Source organism: Amblyomma maculatum, chromosome 3 (genome assembly GCF_055883805.1).
Source record: "Amblyomma maculatum isolate TAMU_Amacu chromosome 3, ASM5588380v1, whole genome shotgun sequence".
In the NCBI taxonomy this organism is placed as follows: Eukaryota; Metazoa; Arthropoda; class Arachnida; order Ixodida; family Ixodidae; genus Amblyomma; species Amblyomma maculatum.
Window position 1 is genome coordinate 218,516,882 of NC_139346.1, and position 19,373 is coordinate 218,536,254.

The window sequence follows — 19,373 nt, forward strand, 5'->3', positions numbered from 1 at the left end:
ATGCGCTCCATCGCAATCTTATTCTCCTAGTTTTTTTCCTTTCTTGGTCCGGATCTATGGTCATACGTATACCTATTTTAAGCAGACATATTCGCCTATTACTTCCAGTGCTTCGCTACCTTTATTGTAAACTGCTGTTCCTTTTCGAGGCTGTTGAACATTACACTATTCTTCTGCATATTAATTTTTAGGCCTGCCATTCTACTTTTTCTGCCTAGGTCATCATAAATATTTGCAATGATTCCCCTGAGTTACTTAGCAAGGCAATGTCATCTGCGAATCGCAAGTTATTGAGGTACTGTCCATCAACCCTTATCTCTGATAGGCTGATAGCTGCACTCAATCCAAATCTCTGAATATTTCCTCTAAGCACGTTGTGAATAGTACTGGGGAGATCGTTTTGCACAATTCAGTCCTGCACAATTATTCATAATTGTGCAGGACTCAATTATGAACTCAATATCAACTTTGGCTATTCTTTAGAGAAGGAAAATGAATCGAACGGGATTCTAGGGTCCTCAGTCAGACTCACTACTCTGTGTATAGGCCATGCAGACACGTTCGTGCAGCTTGGTTTTCTATTTGCAATGCCAACTCGGGCAGCACACATTCCATGATATGGCGGGAACATAGTTCAAATCAAGCATAAACATGGAAAGTCCTGGCAAACTATACACAATCATGGTTAACGAGGCTATCACACGATAATTAATAATTATTCCAAGCTAAACATCTCAGTCCTTTTTCTGTTATCGTCGAAATGAATCTGTTCTTATTGTAATGGGCTCATATTCAAGCGCGTACTAAGCGCATGTCTTGTGCGCCTTTTCGTGTCCACACGTGCATGGGCAGTACATTGCTTATGTAAAAAGGACTGTAGTACTGCTGACACCGTCAAGCTATATAAGCAGGCCCAGATAGAACTACGTGCGGGATATTGGAAGCTTGTCCTACATCGGGCATTTCGGGCGCTGAAAAGCTGTCGTGCCTCCGTACGCCTTCGCGCTGCAAACGGTAACCCGGGTGTGATTTGCCTTAGAATGACTCGCACGTTCTTCTCCCCTGAGTCCTGGCCTATGCATCTATCACCCTGAGGGTATATCTAACGTAAATATGATCTCTACGCGGGAGGATTTTGGTCAAATGGGACACCCCACGCAGGGCCGCTGTTAGCCTGACAGGGCTGAGTGAAGAGGCAATCTACCGTATAGCAATTCTCTTTATTGGATATGTATTATACCTGTCAATACGAGGCGTACAATGACTTCAAGTTTTTTTTTTCAAGCCTTAAAAAGTCGATGTGTTTTGTCTTGGAAACTTAAGCACGCGTTGTAATCGATCAGTACACTTTGAACATCATCGTCAGCCTGACTACCCACTGCAGGGTGAAAGCCTCTCCCATATTCCTCCAATTAACCCGTTGATGTGCTAGCTGCATCCACTTGACCCCTGCGAACTCCTTAACCTCTTTCTGCCGCCCCTGCTACGCTTTCCTTCCCTTGGAATCCAGTTTGTTACCCTAAGCGACCATCGGTTATGCACTCTTCGCACTACATGTCCTGCCCATGCCCACTTGTTCTTTTTGATATCCACTAGGATGCCATTAACTTGAGTTGGTTCTCTAACACCGTTCTTTATGGGAATTTTGTTACTTTATTTACGCATAACTACGGTTGCGATGCAGCCACTAAACATATTTTCTAGTACTTTTACATGCGGCTCGTCTACACCCTGCTCTCGCAGTGCCTGTATGACTGCCGAGGTTTCTGCTGGGTCAAATGCTTTTTTCGTAATAAATGAATGCTATGTATAAGGGCTGGTTATATTCCGAGCGTTTTTCTGCCACCTGGTTTGTGGTATGGATATGACCCTTTCCGAAAACCTGCTTCATCTCTTGCTTGATTGAAGTCATCCTGATTCTATTAGAGATTACCTTAGCAAAAACCTTATATGTAACTAATAGTGAACTGATTGCTCTGTAATTTTTCAAGTGTTTAGCGTCCCCTTTCTCATGAATTAAGATTATGTTAGCGTACTTCCGTTACTCCAGTGCCGTCGATGACACCAAGCATTGCGTATACACGGTGGCCAGTGTTTCTAGAACGATATCCCCCCGTCCTTTAACAAGTCTGCAGTTACCTGATTCTCCCCAGCTGCTTTTCCCCTCTTCATAGTTTCTAAGGCTTTCTTAACCTTGTCCTTAGTCAGTGGCGGAACGTCTGACTGCTTTTCACTGCTGCCTATCTTATTATTGTCCTGACTACTTCGGCTGATATGTAGGTCAGTATAGAACTCCTCGGCTACTTTGAGTATCCTGTCCATATTCGTGATGACATTGCCCGCCTTGTCCCTTAGCGCATACATCTGAGTTTCGCCTATGCACAATTTTCTCTTCGCCGCTTTAAGGCTGTCCCCGTTCTTTATAGCATGCTCAATTTTCCCCATTTTATACTTCCTTTTGTCGGCCGCTTTAGGCTTATTGATTAGCTTTGATATCTCTGCCAGTTCTATCTTGTTTGTTGGGTTGGAAGCTTTCAGATTTCGGTGTTTCTTATTCAAATCGTTCGTCTCCTTAGATAGTTTACCGATACCCTCTCTAACTATCCTACCGCCTAATTCTAACGCGCACTCAGTAATAATATCACTGAAATTACTGTTCATTACTTCTACGTTAAGGTCATGATCCTCGGTTAAAGCTGAATATATATTCTGTAGAGAGGTACTAAATACTTCTGCCCTCCCCCTGACTGCTGATTCGCTGATGGACTTCTTTCTTACTAATCTGTTCCGTTCTTTCTTCAGATCCAGACTAATTTGAGACTTTACCATCCTGTGGTCACTGCATCGCACATTTCCGATTACCTCTACATCATGCATAATGCTGGGGTTAGAACACAGTACGAAGTGAATTTCATTTTTAGTCTTCCCGTTCGGGCTTTTCCATGTCCACTCCCGGTTTTTTCGTTTGCTGAAGAAGGCATTCAGGATTCGCAAGTTATTGAGCCCTGCAAACTCAACGAGTAACTCTCACCCTGCTATTCCAACGTAGATCCAATGCCATAGTCACCCTCCAGCCTGCTTTTTCCCTGCCTTGGCAATAAATTCACTCATTAGTAAAGTATATTGAGTCTTTAAATTCCCCATTGCCAATTCTACATCTCCGTAGAAGCTTTCGACTGCCTGGTCATCATGACTAAATGTAGGCGCGTAGGCCTCTAGTCTTCAGTTTATACCGCTTATTAAGCCTAATTACGAGCCTGCCACCCTCTCAATAATGTTATCGAATTCCTGTATATTACCACGGCCGCTCGATGGAAGCGCAGGTGCGGCCTGCTGCATCGCGCCGCCGTCAATGGGCGAGCGTGTCCTTGGGGAGTTTACAGTTGCGCCCGCTGTTTCTGCTGAGGGCGCCACTGTTCAGGGACACGTCACCGTCGGGATTGCGGGCTCGGGGCGCGCGGTTTTGTTCGTCTGACGCGTTCGCCTCAGGTCGGCGTAATCAACTTTATCAAGTTTTCTTGTGTGCGCGTGTGTGAGCTTGTTCACGTCTAGACGGGAGGCGTTTGCGTTGCGTGCTGGGCTCGCTTTGTGCTTTTTGCTGTGCGCACGTGCGGTGGTCCGTCTCACGCGTGCGGCACAATGCCGCGAAACTGCTGTGTGCCGCTCTGCGACACAAACGCGAGAAACGACCCGTGAGGTATCATGAGTGCCCATGCGACCTCCAGCGTAGGGAAGCGTGGCTCAAGAATATCTCCCGCCAAGGACAAGCGGGAAAAAGTAGCAAGTGGGCGCCTAGCGACAGGTCTCTGCTATGTTCCTTACATTTCACAGAGAATGACAGAGAGCTCTTCGAAATTCAGTCACAGCTACTGGTTAAGCCAGTCAGGTTCCTTACTCGTGCCCACGTTGAACCAAACAGCCTGGAGAAAATGAAAGTTTGCAGGGCCACTCAAATCTTTTCTCCGGCAGTAATAGCAACGCTACAATTTCTTCAAGAGAACCCGGAATGCCATCCTGAAGCATGCCACTTCAAAGACAGCTCGGCTAGAACATATTTCATGCGAATGGTTGCGAAATGGTATGCCCTACATGATATCGGTGCAGTGAAGGCAAGCGGGACGCATGAGAAAGCATTCTTTTTAACAGATGATGAACGACTCTCCTGGCTGGAGCTAGATTTCATCTGTTACTTGGAAGACCTCCAAATGAATGCTGGGCGGTCGAGGCGAATCACAAAAGAGACCTACGAAGCCACACCCCTGACAACATGGTCAACAGTGGCACCGATTGAACATCTTCTTGACCACCTAAAGTAGGTTCTTTTTTTCTCGGCTCAGTTTTACGTTGTTTGCAACAAGTTACTCAAATGAATTTCATAATTGCAGCTTCCACTATGTCTTAACACGCGGGCTAAACAGTGACCCTGTGGAATCGCTGTTTAGCTGTCTTCGGCAGTTCAACGGCGACAACGACCGGGTGGATGCCAAGACTGCACTTTTGACAGCGGAGAAACTGCTAAAGGTACTGCTTAAAAATATTCCAAAGTGTGCTCATCAAGGTCACGTTAACATGGCGATCACTTGGGCCAGTTCTTGTGTCCCCGTGTCTTTCGCTGGTGCAATATGCAAGGTCACATTCCTCTCTTTTTTTTTTCAGGTTGGCATCCTTCAAGCAGCGAGAAGTGGCAATGCACCCACTTCTTCTGAAATGAAAGCAGCGCTGAGGGTAACAAGTCCAGATGCTGAAACATATGCCCTGCCAACTGCCATTGAATTTGCTACCAGGGAGCTGACCAGTGAACTCGGATTTTTAACGCTGTGTTCTGAAGCAGAGGAGCACTTTGAGGTGGCACCAGTAGCGTTCCTCGCTGGTTATGTTGCGAGAACATGTCAGGAAAAGGTATGAACAGTTGTTTTTTTTTTTACATAAACATACACATTGTTATAAATTTTCCTCTTGTCTGAACGGCCTTGGAAGCAAAGAAACCTGTGCATACAATATTTGTTTATACTCTTGAGATTGTCTGAGTAGGAGCCAATGCGATAGCGTTAAAAGCCCCGTTCCGCAGAAACAATGGTGACCGCCTTGTCGGCAAAACGCCGTGAGAATGTCTGTGGCAGGAGGTTTTTTACAGGTGATGTGGCCGGACCCTGATTATTCGGCGGGATGTGTGGTGCAACGAGACCACATGACATGATAAAGTTGGCAGGAGCTGCGAACTCTGCAGCTTCATTAAGATGAGAGGGTGAGATGGGAATGGAAACCGGGATCCTTGGATCATGAGTCAGGCACGCTACACCGAGACTACACAGGGACGTTCATATGACTTGGTTAAAGCGGGGCTTTATATCTGTGTCGGGTGGTATATTTCACATAATGTGGTTGCGTCCGACTGTATGCTAAAGAGTATGCATGAGAGGGATAGAGGCGGTAATTAAGGGATGTGTTTAATAAGCGGGTAGCAAGTGCATGTATGCTAACGAGAATCCGTAAGGGGAGAAAGCTCCAAATTTGTCTACCACTATACCAAGTTGTTGGTTTATGTGATATTTTCTGATGGTTTTCAGGTGACGTGCGAGTCGTGCAAGACCCTATTGCAGGAACCAGAGCCAACCGACCCTGTTTACGGGCTAATGAAAAACATGGACAACGGAGGCTTGGTATACCCCAAAATGGAAGCAATCAAGCTTTGTCAGCTCACGTGCGTCTTCATTAACCGGATAATGAAATCTCAAGAGGTCCGGCGAAGCAGCAAGCTGTGTGAACTGTTCATTTCAGTATTGATTCCGCACTTTACACAGTACCCGCAGCTAATCTGCGAAAAAACAACCGTGCCCACACTGAGGAGCTTTGCAAGATATTCCTAAGTAAGTTGCTGCGCCCACTGATAGCGAACTGGGCCGGAAATCTCAACGCAACAGTGGAGCGACTTTTAAGGCTATGCCATAAACCTCTCTCCAGGAAGGTTCTCCGTTTGTGAACGTCTTCTTCCTCTTTTTGTGTAACTGTGCAATAAATGTATCTAGTCTTGCTGAAGCAGTTTGTGGTTTCCTCGGCTCCAGTTGCGCTTAGAAAAATTCACAACTTCACTATACTAAATGTATTTGTTTTTCTAAATTACAACAGTTTACAACCTTGATGTTCCACGGAAATGTGCTGAATATTAGCGAAGCATTAAGCAATTTTTCTGATCGCGGATAAGCTAGTTTCAAACTGGAAGACTTGAAGCGCATTCTTGAGACTAGAAATTGTTGAATGCTAGCTGTAAGTTGCACAGGAGAGTACAGTCGCCCAGTCACAGTAGGATCACATTTTGTTATTGGATTGCGCTGGCAGCATAGAAGAGGTTGACATCAATCTTTTGTATACGCGTTTTATGCAAGAATGAGTAAACGGTGTGAAAATGACACGCAAGGAATTCGCGACATTGTGATGTAAAGGATAATGCATTGTGCTACCTTGGCCGCTGAACAGCTTCCAGTTGCTGACAGACGAGTGAAATTTTCATCTGACAACCAATTTGACCCGAATGCACATCACGGTAAAGCGCGAACTATCGAGCGGCTTTGAACTACCGTCACAATAAGTTTTTGGTGTACACGCCAGTATATACATCCTTGCGAAGAAAACGCGGTAGTGCTGACATGTTCACACTAGACATGACAGTATATAGGAATTCATGTTTCAAAATTGTGTGAAACGGAGCTCTTAAATCCTTAAAACAGTAAGCTCCGACCGTACCGACGCCTCGCTCAAAGCGTAGCCAGGCGCAGCTCTCCGCGCGCGGCTGTCCCCGAACGGTGGCGCCGCGGCGGTGGCGACGGGAAGTAGGCGCCTCCCGCGGGTTTCGGGCGATGTAGCAGGCCGCACCTAGTGCGCGCTTCCATCGAGCGGCCGTGATATTACCAGCTATATCTTTATTGACAAGGAACCCTACCCCTATTTCTCGTCTCTTCGGTAAACCTCGATAACACAATACCTGTCCGCCTTTCAGTATAGCATATGTCTCATTTGGCCCCCTTGCCTCACTAAGCCCTAACGCATCCCATTTCATAGGTCTAATTCCTCTAACAGTACTGCTAAGCTACTCTCGCTAGCTTGGGTTCTAGCGTTGAACGTTGTTAGGGTCCGTTTCCAATGGCGGCCTGTCCGGTTCCAGAGATTCTTAGCACCCTTTACTGCGTTGCAGGTCTGGCCGCCGCCAGTCAGTTGCTTCGGAGCCACTGCAGGGACTGAGGGCCGGGGTTTTTTTAAAGTATTCATAGGAGGTTGTGGCCAATTACTACACCAGGGTGGTCAAATCCTGTTCTGGTGAGGGAGCGCGTTTCCGTGTTCTGAGGTGTTCGCCGGATAGGTCGCATCCCGAACCTTTTTTTATCCGGTTGGGGATTGCGCGGCACAGGGATGCGTACCGCGGTCCTCTTGCCCGCGAGGCGGATGTTCCACCTCTACGCCACCGCTACATCACTAAAATTGACGTTAAATGGTCTTGATAGGTACTACACTTCGTTGTTACGAATAGATGCCCTTATTATCATCCAGCCCGCTTACCTCGTGCCTTGCTTTAGTTTAGTTCCTTCGCGCGGGTTTTCCAAAATTCCAGTAACCTGGCCATCGACATCATAACTATAATCGGACGCACCGCATCTAGGCTCATCGATTAACCATCGTTCGAAGCAGATTTACTATTGCGCAAATATTTTTCTTCCATGTTTCTGGTTCATAAATGCCCCTGAAGAGCCATGGCCAAGTTCGGTTTACCCTGCACTCGAAACGGATTTGCAACAGGACTTTATAACCCTCGTTGCCAAGCTAGGCCTAGCGGGCCAGCGCTGGCCGAACTCCCGGGCGTCTTCTGCCTGGCGTCGCTATACGGCTGATCCATGTCCCACCGACTGCGGGCGCCGACGAACGTCAAGGATAATCATCGCCCGCAACACTTCAAGCTCCTCCCAGCCGTTTCGAACAGTCGCCTCCAAGTGTTTCCAAAGGCAGTGATTTGTTGCCTCCACCAAGTACGCCTCAAGACAATGAGCAGATTTCAACGATGGACGCTGACGACAATGTGATGCCGGACGCCGCAGAGTGGGTCACCTGGACGCGCCAAAAACGCACCAAAGCAAGGTCTCCTTAACTGAAAGGGTGAGTAGGCCTCGCCTTACATTGCTCCTTAGACCGCTGCAAAAGTTCACAACCAAACAGATTCCCAAGTAGGTTATTGCGTCCGTCATAGGTAGCACTGCTCCTAAGGCAGAACTGGCGGAGATGCATCCACTTCACGGATTGATGACGCTGCTAATGGAATATTCATAATGGTGTATGACGAGGAACACGCTAGTAAAATTTGTAACATCCAGTCGCTTCGTTTTAAAGACGGCACTACGGTTGTCTCCCTACCAATTCCAGTCGACAGGCACAGTCGCAACATCAACATATCACCCGGAGTTATACGCATCGACCCACGTGCGAAATCGAATACTAATATGAATTGGCTCCGCTGTGAGCAAGCCGAAATAGTGCGCGTCCAGAAGCTGGGAAAAACCGACAGAGCACTTCTCACGTTCAATACTGCCACACTCCCACGTGTGTTAAAATACTACATGGAGATTGTTAAAGTTGCTCCCTATCAACCTAAGTGTCTTAATTGCTTCAACTGCCATCATTTAGGGCGCATTGCTAAATTTTGCCCTTCAGAAGGTGTTTGCAAGAGCGGCGTTCACATCTTGGGTGATGAGGAATGCGAAGAGCCTCCGTTCTGCGTCTTATATAAAACCGCTTGCCACGCTTCATTGAGCCATGCATGTCCCAGCAGGCACTCAGTCTGACGAGTATCAGCCGCCACTATCCGCTTTAACTAGCTCTACTGTACGAAGTTCTACTGTACGCAATGGAGTGCGTTGGTCTGCTCTGCTGACCGACGAATGTCCTGCCGCCACACCGTCATCGACTCCAGACGCTGCAGCGAGCGGTCATAACAGCACTAAAAGAAGAAATTGCTCAGCTCAAGCAAGAAAGTGCTTTACTTCGCAAACAAACACCCACGCCTGAGCGATCGCCCTCTGCTGACAATGCACGGCGGGCACGAAGCAGTCGCTTCCGTACTCGGCGATCCGCTACGGCTGCTCGAGAACAAACCGCTGCATCAACACCGAGCGCTCATGTAGCAAACGCTACACATAACGACCAATTCGCTGCACAAATAAGCTTTGAAAGTACGCGCAAAATTCAAAAACAGTTGAACATCTTTCAGCGAGATCTTGCCCCCCAGTTAGACTCAATCAAGAAACCTCTCACACTCATGGCATCACAAGTCCAATACCTCCTTACACAGGAATTTACTATAGCGGTGATGGACTACCTCGCAAGAAGGCCACTGCAGTATATCCACGTCTAGTAATCATGGCCGGTATTTGTAGGGACCTCATCATTAAGTGAATTTTCGTAGCTTTCAGCAAACCAAATCCTTCCTCATAACTCAAGTTTGACAACACAAGCCTATTCCCATTCTCCTACAAGAAACAAGAGGCCCTTGCTCAATACCGGACTATCGGACCTTCACAGCTACCAGTATAATGCATCGGCATAACCGTACGGGTTTACAACAGACTTCCGAACGAACTGCACTGCTCATTCGTTCAGGGTGCACTGCAGCTCAGCGCAGCATCTCGAATGCTTGTACAGAGCGTCATATATATATATATATAAATTGTTTATTTATTTGAAAAAATTACATACAAATACGAGCCTGCCCAAGCCAACAATGGGCTTGTGGGGCAGCGCTCGGCAGAATGGAGCAAGCCCAGGGGCGGCACAGTAAGTCAATTACACAAGACTCAAACTAAAAACTAAAGAAAGGCAGTAAGAAATGACGGGGAAGGAAAAAAATAAAAAATAAAACACAAAAAAAGAAAAACAAAATTACACATACAGATCAAAGATATAAGATTTTACTTCTTTCCGCGTGCTGGAAGATAAAACATTATCTGGCAGGTCGTTTAACACATCAGGTACATAGAAGGCACGGACACGTTTCCCGTATCTTGTCCGTACTCTTGGTAAGGAAAAGCGGTCGCGTGGACGTAATGTTCTGGCGGGGACATACGGGAGGCAGAAATCATTGTTCCATATATAGGAAAGGATTACTGTTTCTTTGAATAACAGCCTGAACGAGGGCATGTGCGAGCATGAAAAAAGACCGGGATTGTTAGTAATGTGCACACCATACATCACCGCCCGAATTATGGATTTTAGTAAAGAATCAACTTTATTGCGCCAAAACACTGAACAAAAATAAAAAGAACAAATTCCATATCTCAGCACACTGTAAGCCAATGCATGTGCTATTGTTTTCCTTACGTAAATTGGGCATAGTGCTTTGATAGAATACAGCAGGCAGGCTATTTTGCGCAGCTTTTCACAAACATTAGCCAAGTGAGTGTTCCAAGACATGTTAGAATCGAAATGAACACCGAGATAATTGACACTTGAGAGGTATGGAATAGGAGAGCAAGAACTATTGTTACAAAGAGGAGAATGAAGAAACACTGGAGTGATGACAGGAATAGATTTCAGCGGATCGTGAAAACATACTAATTTAGTTTTATTTTGGTTAATAGAAATCAAGTTATTACGGTACCAACTGAAATCGTTATAGTGCACCTTCAGCCACCTAATTCCTGCCCATTCTTTCTTGCATCAGTGTATTACAGACCAAATACTTCAGCTGCGCGAGCTGACAATTATGCCTGGCTCCATGAATTATTAACCCTCAGTGCAGGCGTCGCGCTGGTGGTCGGAGACTTCAATGTGCCTCACCCTCTATGGGGTTACTGCGAAGCTGACACCAGGGGGAAAAACCTTTTTGACGGCATTGAATTTACAAACCTCTCCCTTCGTAACGAACCGACAGTTCCGACAGGAGTAGGACTTCATTCACACAGGAGTGGAAGCAGGCTTGAGCATTTTAGAGCAGCTTTGGGAGCAGTAGTAAAGCCATTTTGGAGCAGCTATGGAGCAGCTTTGGAGCAACGAAACGAGAGTTCTGGAGCATTTGAATTTTGTTTTGGAGCACGTTTTCAAGGTCAAACACCTTTGATAATTGCAGTTTTCTTTTTCTTAAATACCAAATCTCCAATCTGATTCCTTTCTATGCAAGTACAATACCTTTCCAACCTCCCATGCATCTCTGACAAGACGAATAGCCAAAGCATGTAAAGATATATAACACACGCCAACTTTAGCAAAAACTTGGAAAAGACTAGCGGCAAACATTACGCTTGCTGGTGCGCTTTATAACTGAACACCTTGTCTCACCTAATGTGTTTCCCTATTTTGACCTCATATTAAATATACTTGCGAACAAATATTTATTATGCTCCATGCATCGTTCCCTTGCAAAAATATCATTTGTATTAAGCCCAGTGCAAGATGCATTATATATTTGCCACTGAAGCAATGACAATGTTCCCGTGTTCTGCAAAATTTGGTGGCAGAACATCAATATAGCCAGTTAGGAGCAGTTTTGGAGCAATATTGCATTTTGGAGCAGGATGGAGCAGGGAAAGCGATTTGTAGCAGAATAGAGCAATTGGAGCAGCACTTCCATTCCTGTTCACAACAAACTGACACAATCCCTGACCTTACCCTTTCTACCCGCGCATTTGCCAAACATTGGTCTGCCCCAAACATCACCTGGGGTAGCGATCATTACCCCATCTTCATAAGACTGAATGGAAAAAAGCTTCGCCAAAAGAAAACGCCCCCGTTACCGATTGGAACCACTTTCGACGCCTTACATCTGAGATAACATTCGACTCCCTCTCTGGCCTTTTCTATCGAACTAACGTCTGCTCTAAAGGCGTCGCAACACACATGCCTTGTGACGCTGATACCCGGTATCTTGACAGTCATCTTACCATCTGTGCCAACGGGTGGTCACCCTCACTCACCGCTACCGATGCTGCGGGCGCCGTCACAAGCCTACTGGCCCTACGTCGCCAATATAGGGCGATCCGCGATTATCAACTTCAACTTTGCTCAGAGCAATGGTACGCTAAATGCGAGAAATAGGGAAATGAAACTGGCTTGTCGCAACTTTGGCGTGCGTATCGCCCTATGGCAGACACAAGCAAATGCCGTGTGGCTGTACTTGAACTCTGGCTTGCGCGCTCACCAGAAGACGCTGAACGAGATGTGATATCGACATTTGCCCTGACACCTCCACCACACCACCAGGGTCTCTTGCTGCTTCTGACATCGCAACGCCCAATCATCACCTCGACTTACTTTTCACACTCGCCGAATTTTCAACTGCACTAGCGCAAGGTGCATCTCGACCGGCACCTGGCTGCGACAACATCACCTGACAAATGCTACGAAATTTGGACGAGCCCACGCGTACCCAGCTTCTTAGAGCTATCAATGATTCTCGGGCTGATGGGGCAGTTCTGGATCACCTGAAGCTCACAACATACCATCCGAATCCTAAGAGCAGGGTAAGAATCCTACAGTGATTGCTAACCTGCGGCCTATAGCACTCACCTCAACCTTGTGCAACCTAACTGAACGCTTGATCTTCAATCGCATGCAGTATCACCTCGAGTACGCTACGACCGGCCTGCACCCCTCTCAATCTGTTTTCCGCCCACATCGGGAACGCACGATTGTCTATGGCTACTTCGCAGTGGGATAAATCGGACATCTCGTGTGCACACTCCAAATTATATATTAGCCGTTGACATGAAAAAGGCTTTTGATAACGTGAACCAGAACATCACACTCGAAGACCTTTGCAGCAGCATATCCTAGTCCTCGGGCTCTGCGATGGATCCGCCAATTCATACACGGTCGACCAATTCGTGTTCAATCTACTGGAAATAATCTTTCATCCACTTACTACCTTGGCAAGGGTTACTACCTTGACAGGGGGTTCCTAAGGGCTCTATCCTTGGACCCATCTTGTTTAAACTCGTCATGGTCCACGTGGCTCGAAACCTCGAACATGACACGTCTGCTCGTTTCGTTAAATGTGCAGGTGATATCATTATTTTGACTGAGGTAGTGGACCTGGAGGACATGCAGACTGATCTCCAGGTTGCTATCAATAGTCTCGAACACTCCTTTGCTAGCCAACGGCTCAAGCTTGCACCTTAGAAAACAGTTTATCGCGAATGAAGGCCTCAGTAAGCCATAGTATCAGCTCTCTTTGTTTCTGTCAGACTATATTTTGACATCAAAGTGAGGCACTATCCGCCTTCTTTGGGTTCCTGTCTCCAGCACTAATAGCTCTGGAGCATGGGTTAAAGAACTAAAGATCACCTGGAAGCAGCGACTTCATCTCACTACACGTATGTGAAATAAATACAGTGGGGCCAATCAGAAAGCTTGTCTTACACTCATTCGAGCTGCGGCCATCGAGCACCGATATACAACTTTACCAAGTGTGATGAAGCCGCTCTTCAGATTGTTACGAGCAGCTTTACGCACAATAATCAGCCTCCCCCGCCACACACCCCTGACGGCCCTCGAAGCATCCACTCCATTACCACCGCTCTTAGATATTATCTGCGAGGCATCCAACGACACAACAACCGTCGCTCTCACGCTAAAAAAGGCATTGTACTCGACCACTGGAATTGTCATGTTCCTGATTTCACAAGGATGCCTCTACCTCCATGGCAACACTCGTACATGGCTTCACCTCGGTTCTGAGCAATTGCACGTGACCGCTCTCTACAATGGCGCATTGTAGTAAAACGAATATCGTCAGCTAAAACTGATGACGAAATGGAGATTTATGCAGACGCATCCCTAAAAGGCAACGTGCTAGCAACAACCTGGATTTGCCTAGAGTACCTGTCTTTCAAGAGTTCTCGCACTCGTTACGCCCCATGGGTTACTCCGACCGACGGTGAGCTTCTGGTGCTCTATAATGCGGTAAAATACCTACAGTCGAACCCTATATCAGCCATGGGCCAAATCTCACTCTAAATCAGACTCATCAGGCTGCCATGCCGCCACACTTGAACTAAATGAACCTACTACTACCAACCTAATCGGGACCAAGCTCTATCGCGCTGCATCCATGTTCGAAAAGCGTAGCCATTGCATTCGTGTCATATGGACTCCAGGCCACACGGAGGATGGCACAGGGAGTCAATCCGCTCTTGAAGCGGCCAGGGACTGTCTACTCATTTCTACTCCTCCGCTGGACCCTGTTGACGAAGACATCCCGTGCATGACTCCCGAAGCTCCATGCGATGAGATGAACATTGCCACCCACCATTTTCGATTGAACCACCTCAAAGAACGCAAGTCTCCGTCGGCTTCATAGCACAACCCCTGAGGGTTTTCTCGCGAACACCTCCAAGCTCTCTCGGGCTGAAGAAGTTTTCATTAATAAGCTTGTGCTAATGCTGAATACACTTCTCACCAATGGCCCCGCATCGCCCGCGATCACTATTGCCGGATTCGCAAGACCCCCGCTTACTGAAATGAAGCTTAATTGCAAGCCATACTAATTTCTTCTATGCTTCTTTGATCGAGGCCGGGACGCTTTGGTTAACAAACATGGCACACCCGCACATGCTATCGCCTTCAATCAACTTCTTTATTTCGGCCTTCACAATATTGTCACGGTATTGGCGACTGGGGCTAGGTTATCACAGCTGGTGCAGGTGGAATTACACGGTCTAAGCTTTAGGTACGTTGTTGTTGTTGTTGTTGACCTCTAATGTGATGGCACATACCCACACAGGGGGATCGGCCAAGAATTGGGGTGCGTCCTGCGAGTCCGGAGCCGATTCACTTCGTCTTTTTCTCCGAGCGCCACTTCAACGTCTTTCGCTCCGAGCGCCCACTGGCATTCCTCCCTCCTTAAGCGTGACGCACACGGCACACGTGCACACAGGTGGACAAAGCAAACGAAAAAAAAGTTTGCTGATGCCGTTTTCCAGTTACCGCGTAAAATACGGCTTCATGCGTAGGACATGAACTGTCTCTGGACGAGGTAGCCGACAGCCTCTCTGCTCTGGACCATCTGGGAGCACCTCATAGTTAACGTCGCTGAGGCGCCGCAAGATTTTATATGGTCCGAAGTAACGGCAAATCAGCTTTTCTGATAGGCCACGGCGTCGAACAGGAGTCCACACCCACACCTGGTTCCCGGTGTTGTAGGAAGCTTGTTTGTGGCGGAAGTTGTACCGGCGTGAATCCTTGTCCTGTTGCTGGGCGATGTGGACGCGTGTTAGTTGGCGTGCTTGCTCAGCATCTTGGGCAAAGTGCTCGGCGTCGGTAGAAAGCTCGGTATCTGTTTCGCAAGGGAGCATTGCGTCCAGCATCGTCCGAACCTCCCTGCCGTAAACTAGGCGAAACGGCGTGAAGCGTGTCGTCTCTTGGACTGCCGTATTGTACGCGAATGTCACATATGGTAGGATAGCATCCCAAGTATTGTGCTGGGCGTCGACATACATCGCCAGCATGTCCGAAATGGTCTTATTAAGCTTTTCCGTCAGCCCGTTGGTCTGCGGATGGTAAGCAGTAGCTTTTCGATGCGCCGTACCGCTGAGATGAAAAACTTCGGCCATCATTTGTAAAGTAAAGGCAGTCCCTCTGTCAGTAATAATACAGGTCGGAGCACCGTGCCGCAGCATGAGTACAAAGAAATGAGTAACTTCAGATGCTGTACCACTAGGTAACGCTTTGGTCTCGGCATATCGAGTCAGATAGTCTGTGGCGATGATTATCCAACGGTTGCCACCGGAGGATCGAGGGAAAGGACCGAGAACGTCCATGCCGACTTGATCAAACGGTGCGCGTGGTGGTATTATGGTCACGAGGAGGCCTGCAGGCTTTGGTTGCGTAACCTTCCGACGCTGACATTGCCGACAGCTCTTGACATAGCGCTTGACAACAGTGGCAAGGTTGGGCCAGTAGAATGTATTTCGTATTCTAACAAGTGTGCGAGTGTAGCCCAAGTGGCCAGAAGTTGGTTCATCGTGGCACGCGGAAAGGATTTCCTCTCGCAGAGCTGCGGGTACCACGAGGAGGTAGGTTCTCGACTCGGATCTAGAGCTGTGCTTATAGAGTACACCACTTCTCAGGCAGAAAGTTGAGAGGCTCCGAGAAACGCACTTAGGTATTGTGGATGGCTGACCTTCTAAATAATCGATCGGGGCTCGTAACTCTGGATCAGCACGCTGCTGATGAGACATATCTGAAGCATCAACAGCTCCGAGAAAACTGCCAGAGTCACCCGTGTGTGGTGAAGCGAGCTCGACGGGCGCACGAGAGAGCGCGTCAGCATCTTCATGCTTATGTCCGGACTTATAGACAATAGTGAGGCCAAACTCCTGTAGGCGAAGGCTCCATCGCGCCAGGCGGCCGCATGGGTCACGCAGGTTGGCCAGCCAACACAAGGAATGGTGGTCAGTGACCACTTTAAATGGGCGACCATAAAGGTAGGGGCGAAATTTTGCAGCAGCCCAAATAATGGCGAGGCATTCCTTCTCAGTAGTTGAATAGTTCATCTCGGCGCGGGATAAAGTACGGCTGGCATAGGCGACGACTCGTTCCACACCCTCTTGACGTTGCACGAGAACCGCCCCAAGGCCAATGTTACTGGCGTCAGTGTGGATTTCTGTCTCACCGTGCCCATCGAAATGGGCTAGAACAGGTGGCGATTGGAGACGGAGACGCAACTCGGTAAAAGCAGCTTCTTGCTCGTGACTCCAAACAAAAGGGGTGTCTCCCGGGTGAGCCGAGTCAGCGGTTCAGCAAGATCAGCGAAGTTATCGATAAAACGCCGGTAATAACTGCACAAGCCGAGAAATCTGCGAACAGCTTTCTTGTCACGTGGAATCGGAAATTCCGCAACAACAGTAAGCTTGTCAGAGTCGGGCTTCACGCCGGCAGCGCTTACGATATGACCGAGGAATTTAAGCTCTCGGTAGTCAAAGTGACATTTCTGTGGCTTAAGTGTCAAGTTAGCGGATCGAAGGGCTTCGAGTACTGACCGCAGGCGTTTAAGATGTTGTGCAAACGATTCTGCGAAGACCACCACGTCATCTAGGTAGACTAGGCAACACTGTCATTTAAGCCCGGCAAGGACAGTGTCCATCATCCGCTGAAATGTGGCCGGTGCGGAACAAAGTCCGAAAGGTAGAACTTTAAATTCGTAAAGCCCGTCGGGTGGGACAAAGGCCGTCTTTTCACGATCTCGCTCATCTACCTCAATCTGCCAGTAGCCACATTTTAGATCGATTGACGAAAAGTACTTCGCACGCCGAAGGCGGTCGAGAGAGTCGTCAATTCGCGGCAAGGGGTAAACATCCTTCTTGGTTACGGCGTTCAGCTTGCGGTAATCGACGCAAAAACGTAACGTGCCGTCTTTCTTTTTAACTAGAACGACTGGGGAGGACCATGGGCTATTCCTGGCAATATTAAGTAGGATCTTGCTACCTATAGCAGACGAAGTGGCCTTATACGAGCAGTGTGAGGCGGGGCTAAGTGGATTTCTCTGAACTTGACTGCGGCTTCTATCCTTATGTCTTCGAGTTGAACTATTACCTCACGGACGTATTTTTCTTTTTTTCCTCATCTCCTAACTACGGCCTCAGGTCTTCCTTCAATAATAAAAGTTCATTCATTGATTCATTTCAACTGAGAGAGTGCTGCCTCTCAAGCATATGTGCTTACCAGAGGCGGTTGCGCCAGGGATCCGGCAGCTTTTATGATGGGTTAAGTTTTCTGTCCCTTCGCTTATAAGTGATACGTTTTTCTAAGACGCGAAATCCTCAGAAGAGGTGCCGCTTGGTGAGGACAACTCATTTCACTTCACGTGGTATCATCGGAATGACGCTCTGCAAAGGCGGTGTTTCTAAACAATTCGAACGCTTATGCCATCATTCTAAGAGAAATAATGTGGATAGTTTCAACGAGGTAGCGTTGCTTCTTAATTGTAATGTCCACTTAGCATCGATAATAACGCACGCACAATGAGGTTCCAGTGCATGAAGCCAGTAAAGGGACGATTGTGAGTAATTACTCATTGTAAAACTGCAAAAAAAAAATACAGAATGAAGTTAACTAAAAGGAAACAGACGTCAAATGAGCAGAGTGATATGCCAGAAAAAAAATCTAAATCAGAAAGATGAAAAGAGTGTTACGCAATCAATATGTCAACTATTCCGCGGACTGGGAGCGTTGCGGAAAAGGAGCATTTTCCGGCCGGGGCAAGATATCATGGCATCGTGCATTCTTACTTCAGTAGCAGAAAGCACCCGGCAAGTAGCGTATATGCAAGCCCGTGGTCAAGACCCGCATAGCAATGAGACCAAGCTAGCCACAATAATTCAGTGACACGTATCTGCATGGCGCCATGACAAAGACGAGCGCTTTAGTAGGCTGCACAGAGAAGCGTACGGCTCGGACTTACGGCGAGCGGCGTGTTGCACGTGGCTCCAGCGCAGAGCACCGGCTCGGTCGGCGAAAAGGCGGCTCAAAGTCCGAGACCGCTGTGGCGCACCGGTCGATCCTCGGGCGCCGCTTGGCCGACTCGGCCCGCACCGGTCGCGTGAGCACGGCAACTTGCCATTTGCTAGTGTTCGGTGGGGAGTCCGGAACGTTATAAAGAGGGCGCGATCAACTGGAAAGCGCGCCGTGGCGATGACGTCAGCGACGGGCGTCCGTAAAGCGATATGTTTCGTCTGCGAAGACATTAGTGGTTGCCACGGGGCGGATTTTGAAAACAGGGGGGGAAAGAAGGACAAGCTGATGTCCTCAGTCTACGCGGTAGCTCCAGCCGTTTTCTTTACGCTGATTGAACGATCATTGATATTTTGCAATTATTTTTAATTGTACTTCGCGTGCACTCGAAGTAAATCATGAGCTATGAGGACCATGTGACTCTTAAGGAGAGGGCGACGAGGGCGTCTTCAGGAATGTGCCACGGAGTATACACCAATTTCACATGGGCCGCAATTTTGTTGTCCACGGACTACGAGGAAAAGCCGCCGCGCGTGCTTAATCGGTTAATAGCAGCAGCTTGCACTGTTGAATTAGAGCCCTGAACAGCAAAATGGCACCCATCATCTGCCGTGAATACACGCTACCCATTTTCCCGAAGAGCGTAAAAATGCTGCGAGTTTCTTTTTTTTTTATCTTACCGAATTAATAAGCATGCATGATGTTTTCCAGATAGGCTATACGCTTGCCGCGGCTGCTGCAGTATTCTTTTAAAGCCCCTGGGCTTTCGCAGTGGAGCTGCTGTTATCGTTCCAAGGAAAACGTGGCAAATAAGTATACGCTATTTGGAATTGCCACAGAAGCTTCGTGGTCACATGTTGCGAAACAACCATTTAATTCCAATGCGAAGC

General features: G+C 47.7%; 1 protein-coding gene and 1 pseudogene across 1 annotated transcript; one reads left to right on the forward strand and one right to left on the reverse strand.

Annotated features, from left to right (window-relative positions):
- Positions 1 to 409: 409 nt before the first annotated feature.
- LOC146197727 (uncharacterized) lies at positions 410 to 3,111 on the reverse strand (annotated as a pseudogene).
- Positions 3,112 to 3,934: 823 nt separating this feature from the next.
- LOC146197728 (uncharacterized) lies at positions 3,935 to 14,332 on the forward strand. The gene is made up of 5 exons (XM_084597230.1): positions 3,935 to 4,312; positions 4,386 to 4,521; positions 4,657 to 4,899; positions 5,568 to 5,760; positions 14,130 to 14,332. Exons 1-5 carry the CDS (start codon positions 4,059 to 4,061, stop codon positions 14,330 to 14,332), a joined length of 1,029 nt encoding a protein of 342 aa, XP_084453356.1. The 5' UTR covers positions 3,935 to 4,058.
- Positions 14,333 to 19,373: the final 5,041 nt, after the last annotated feature.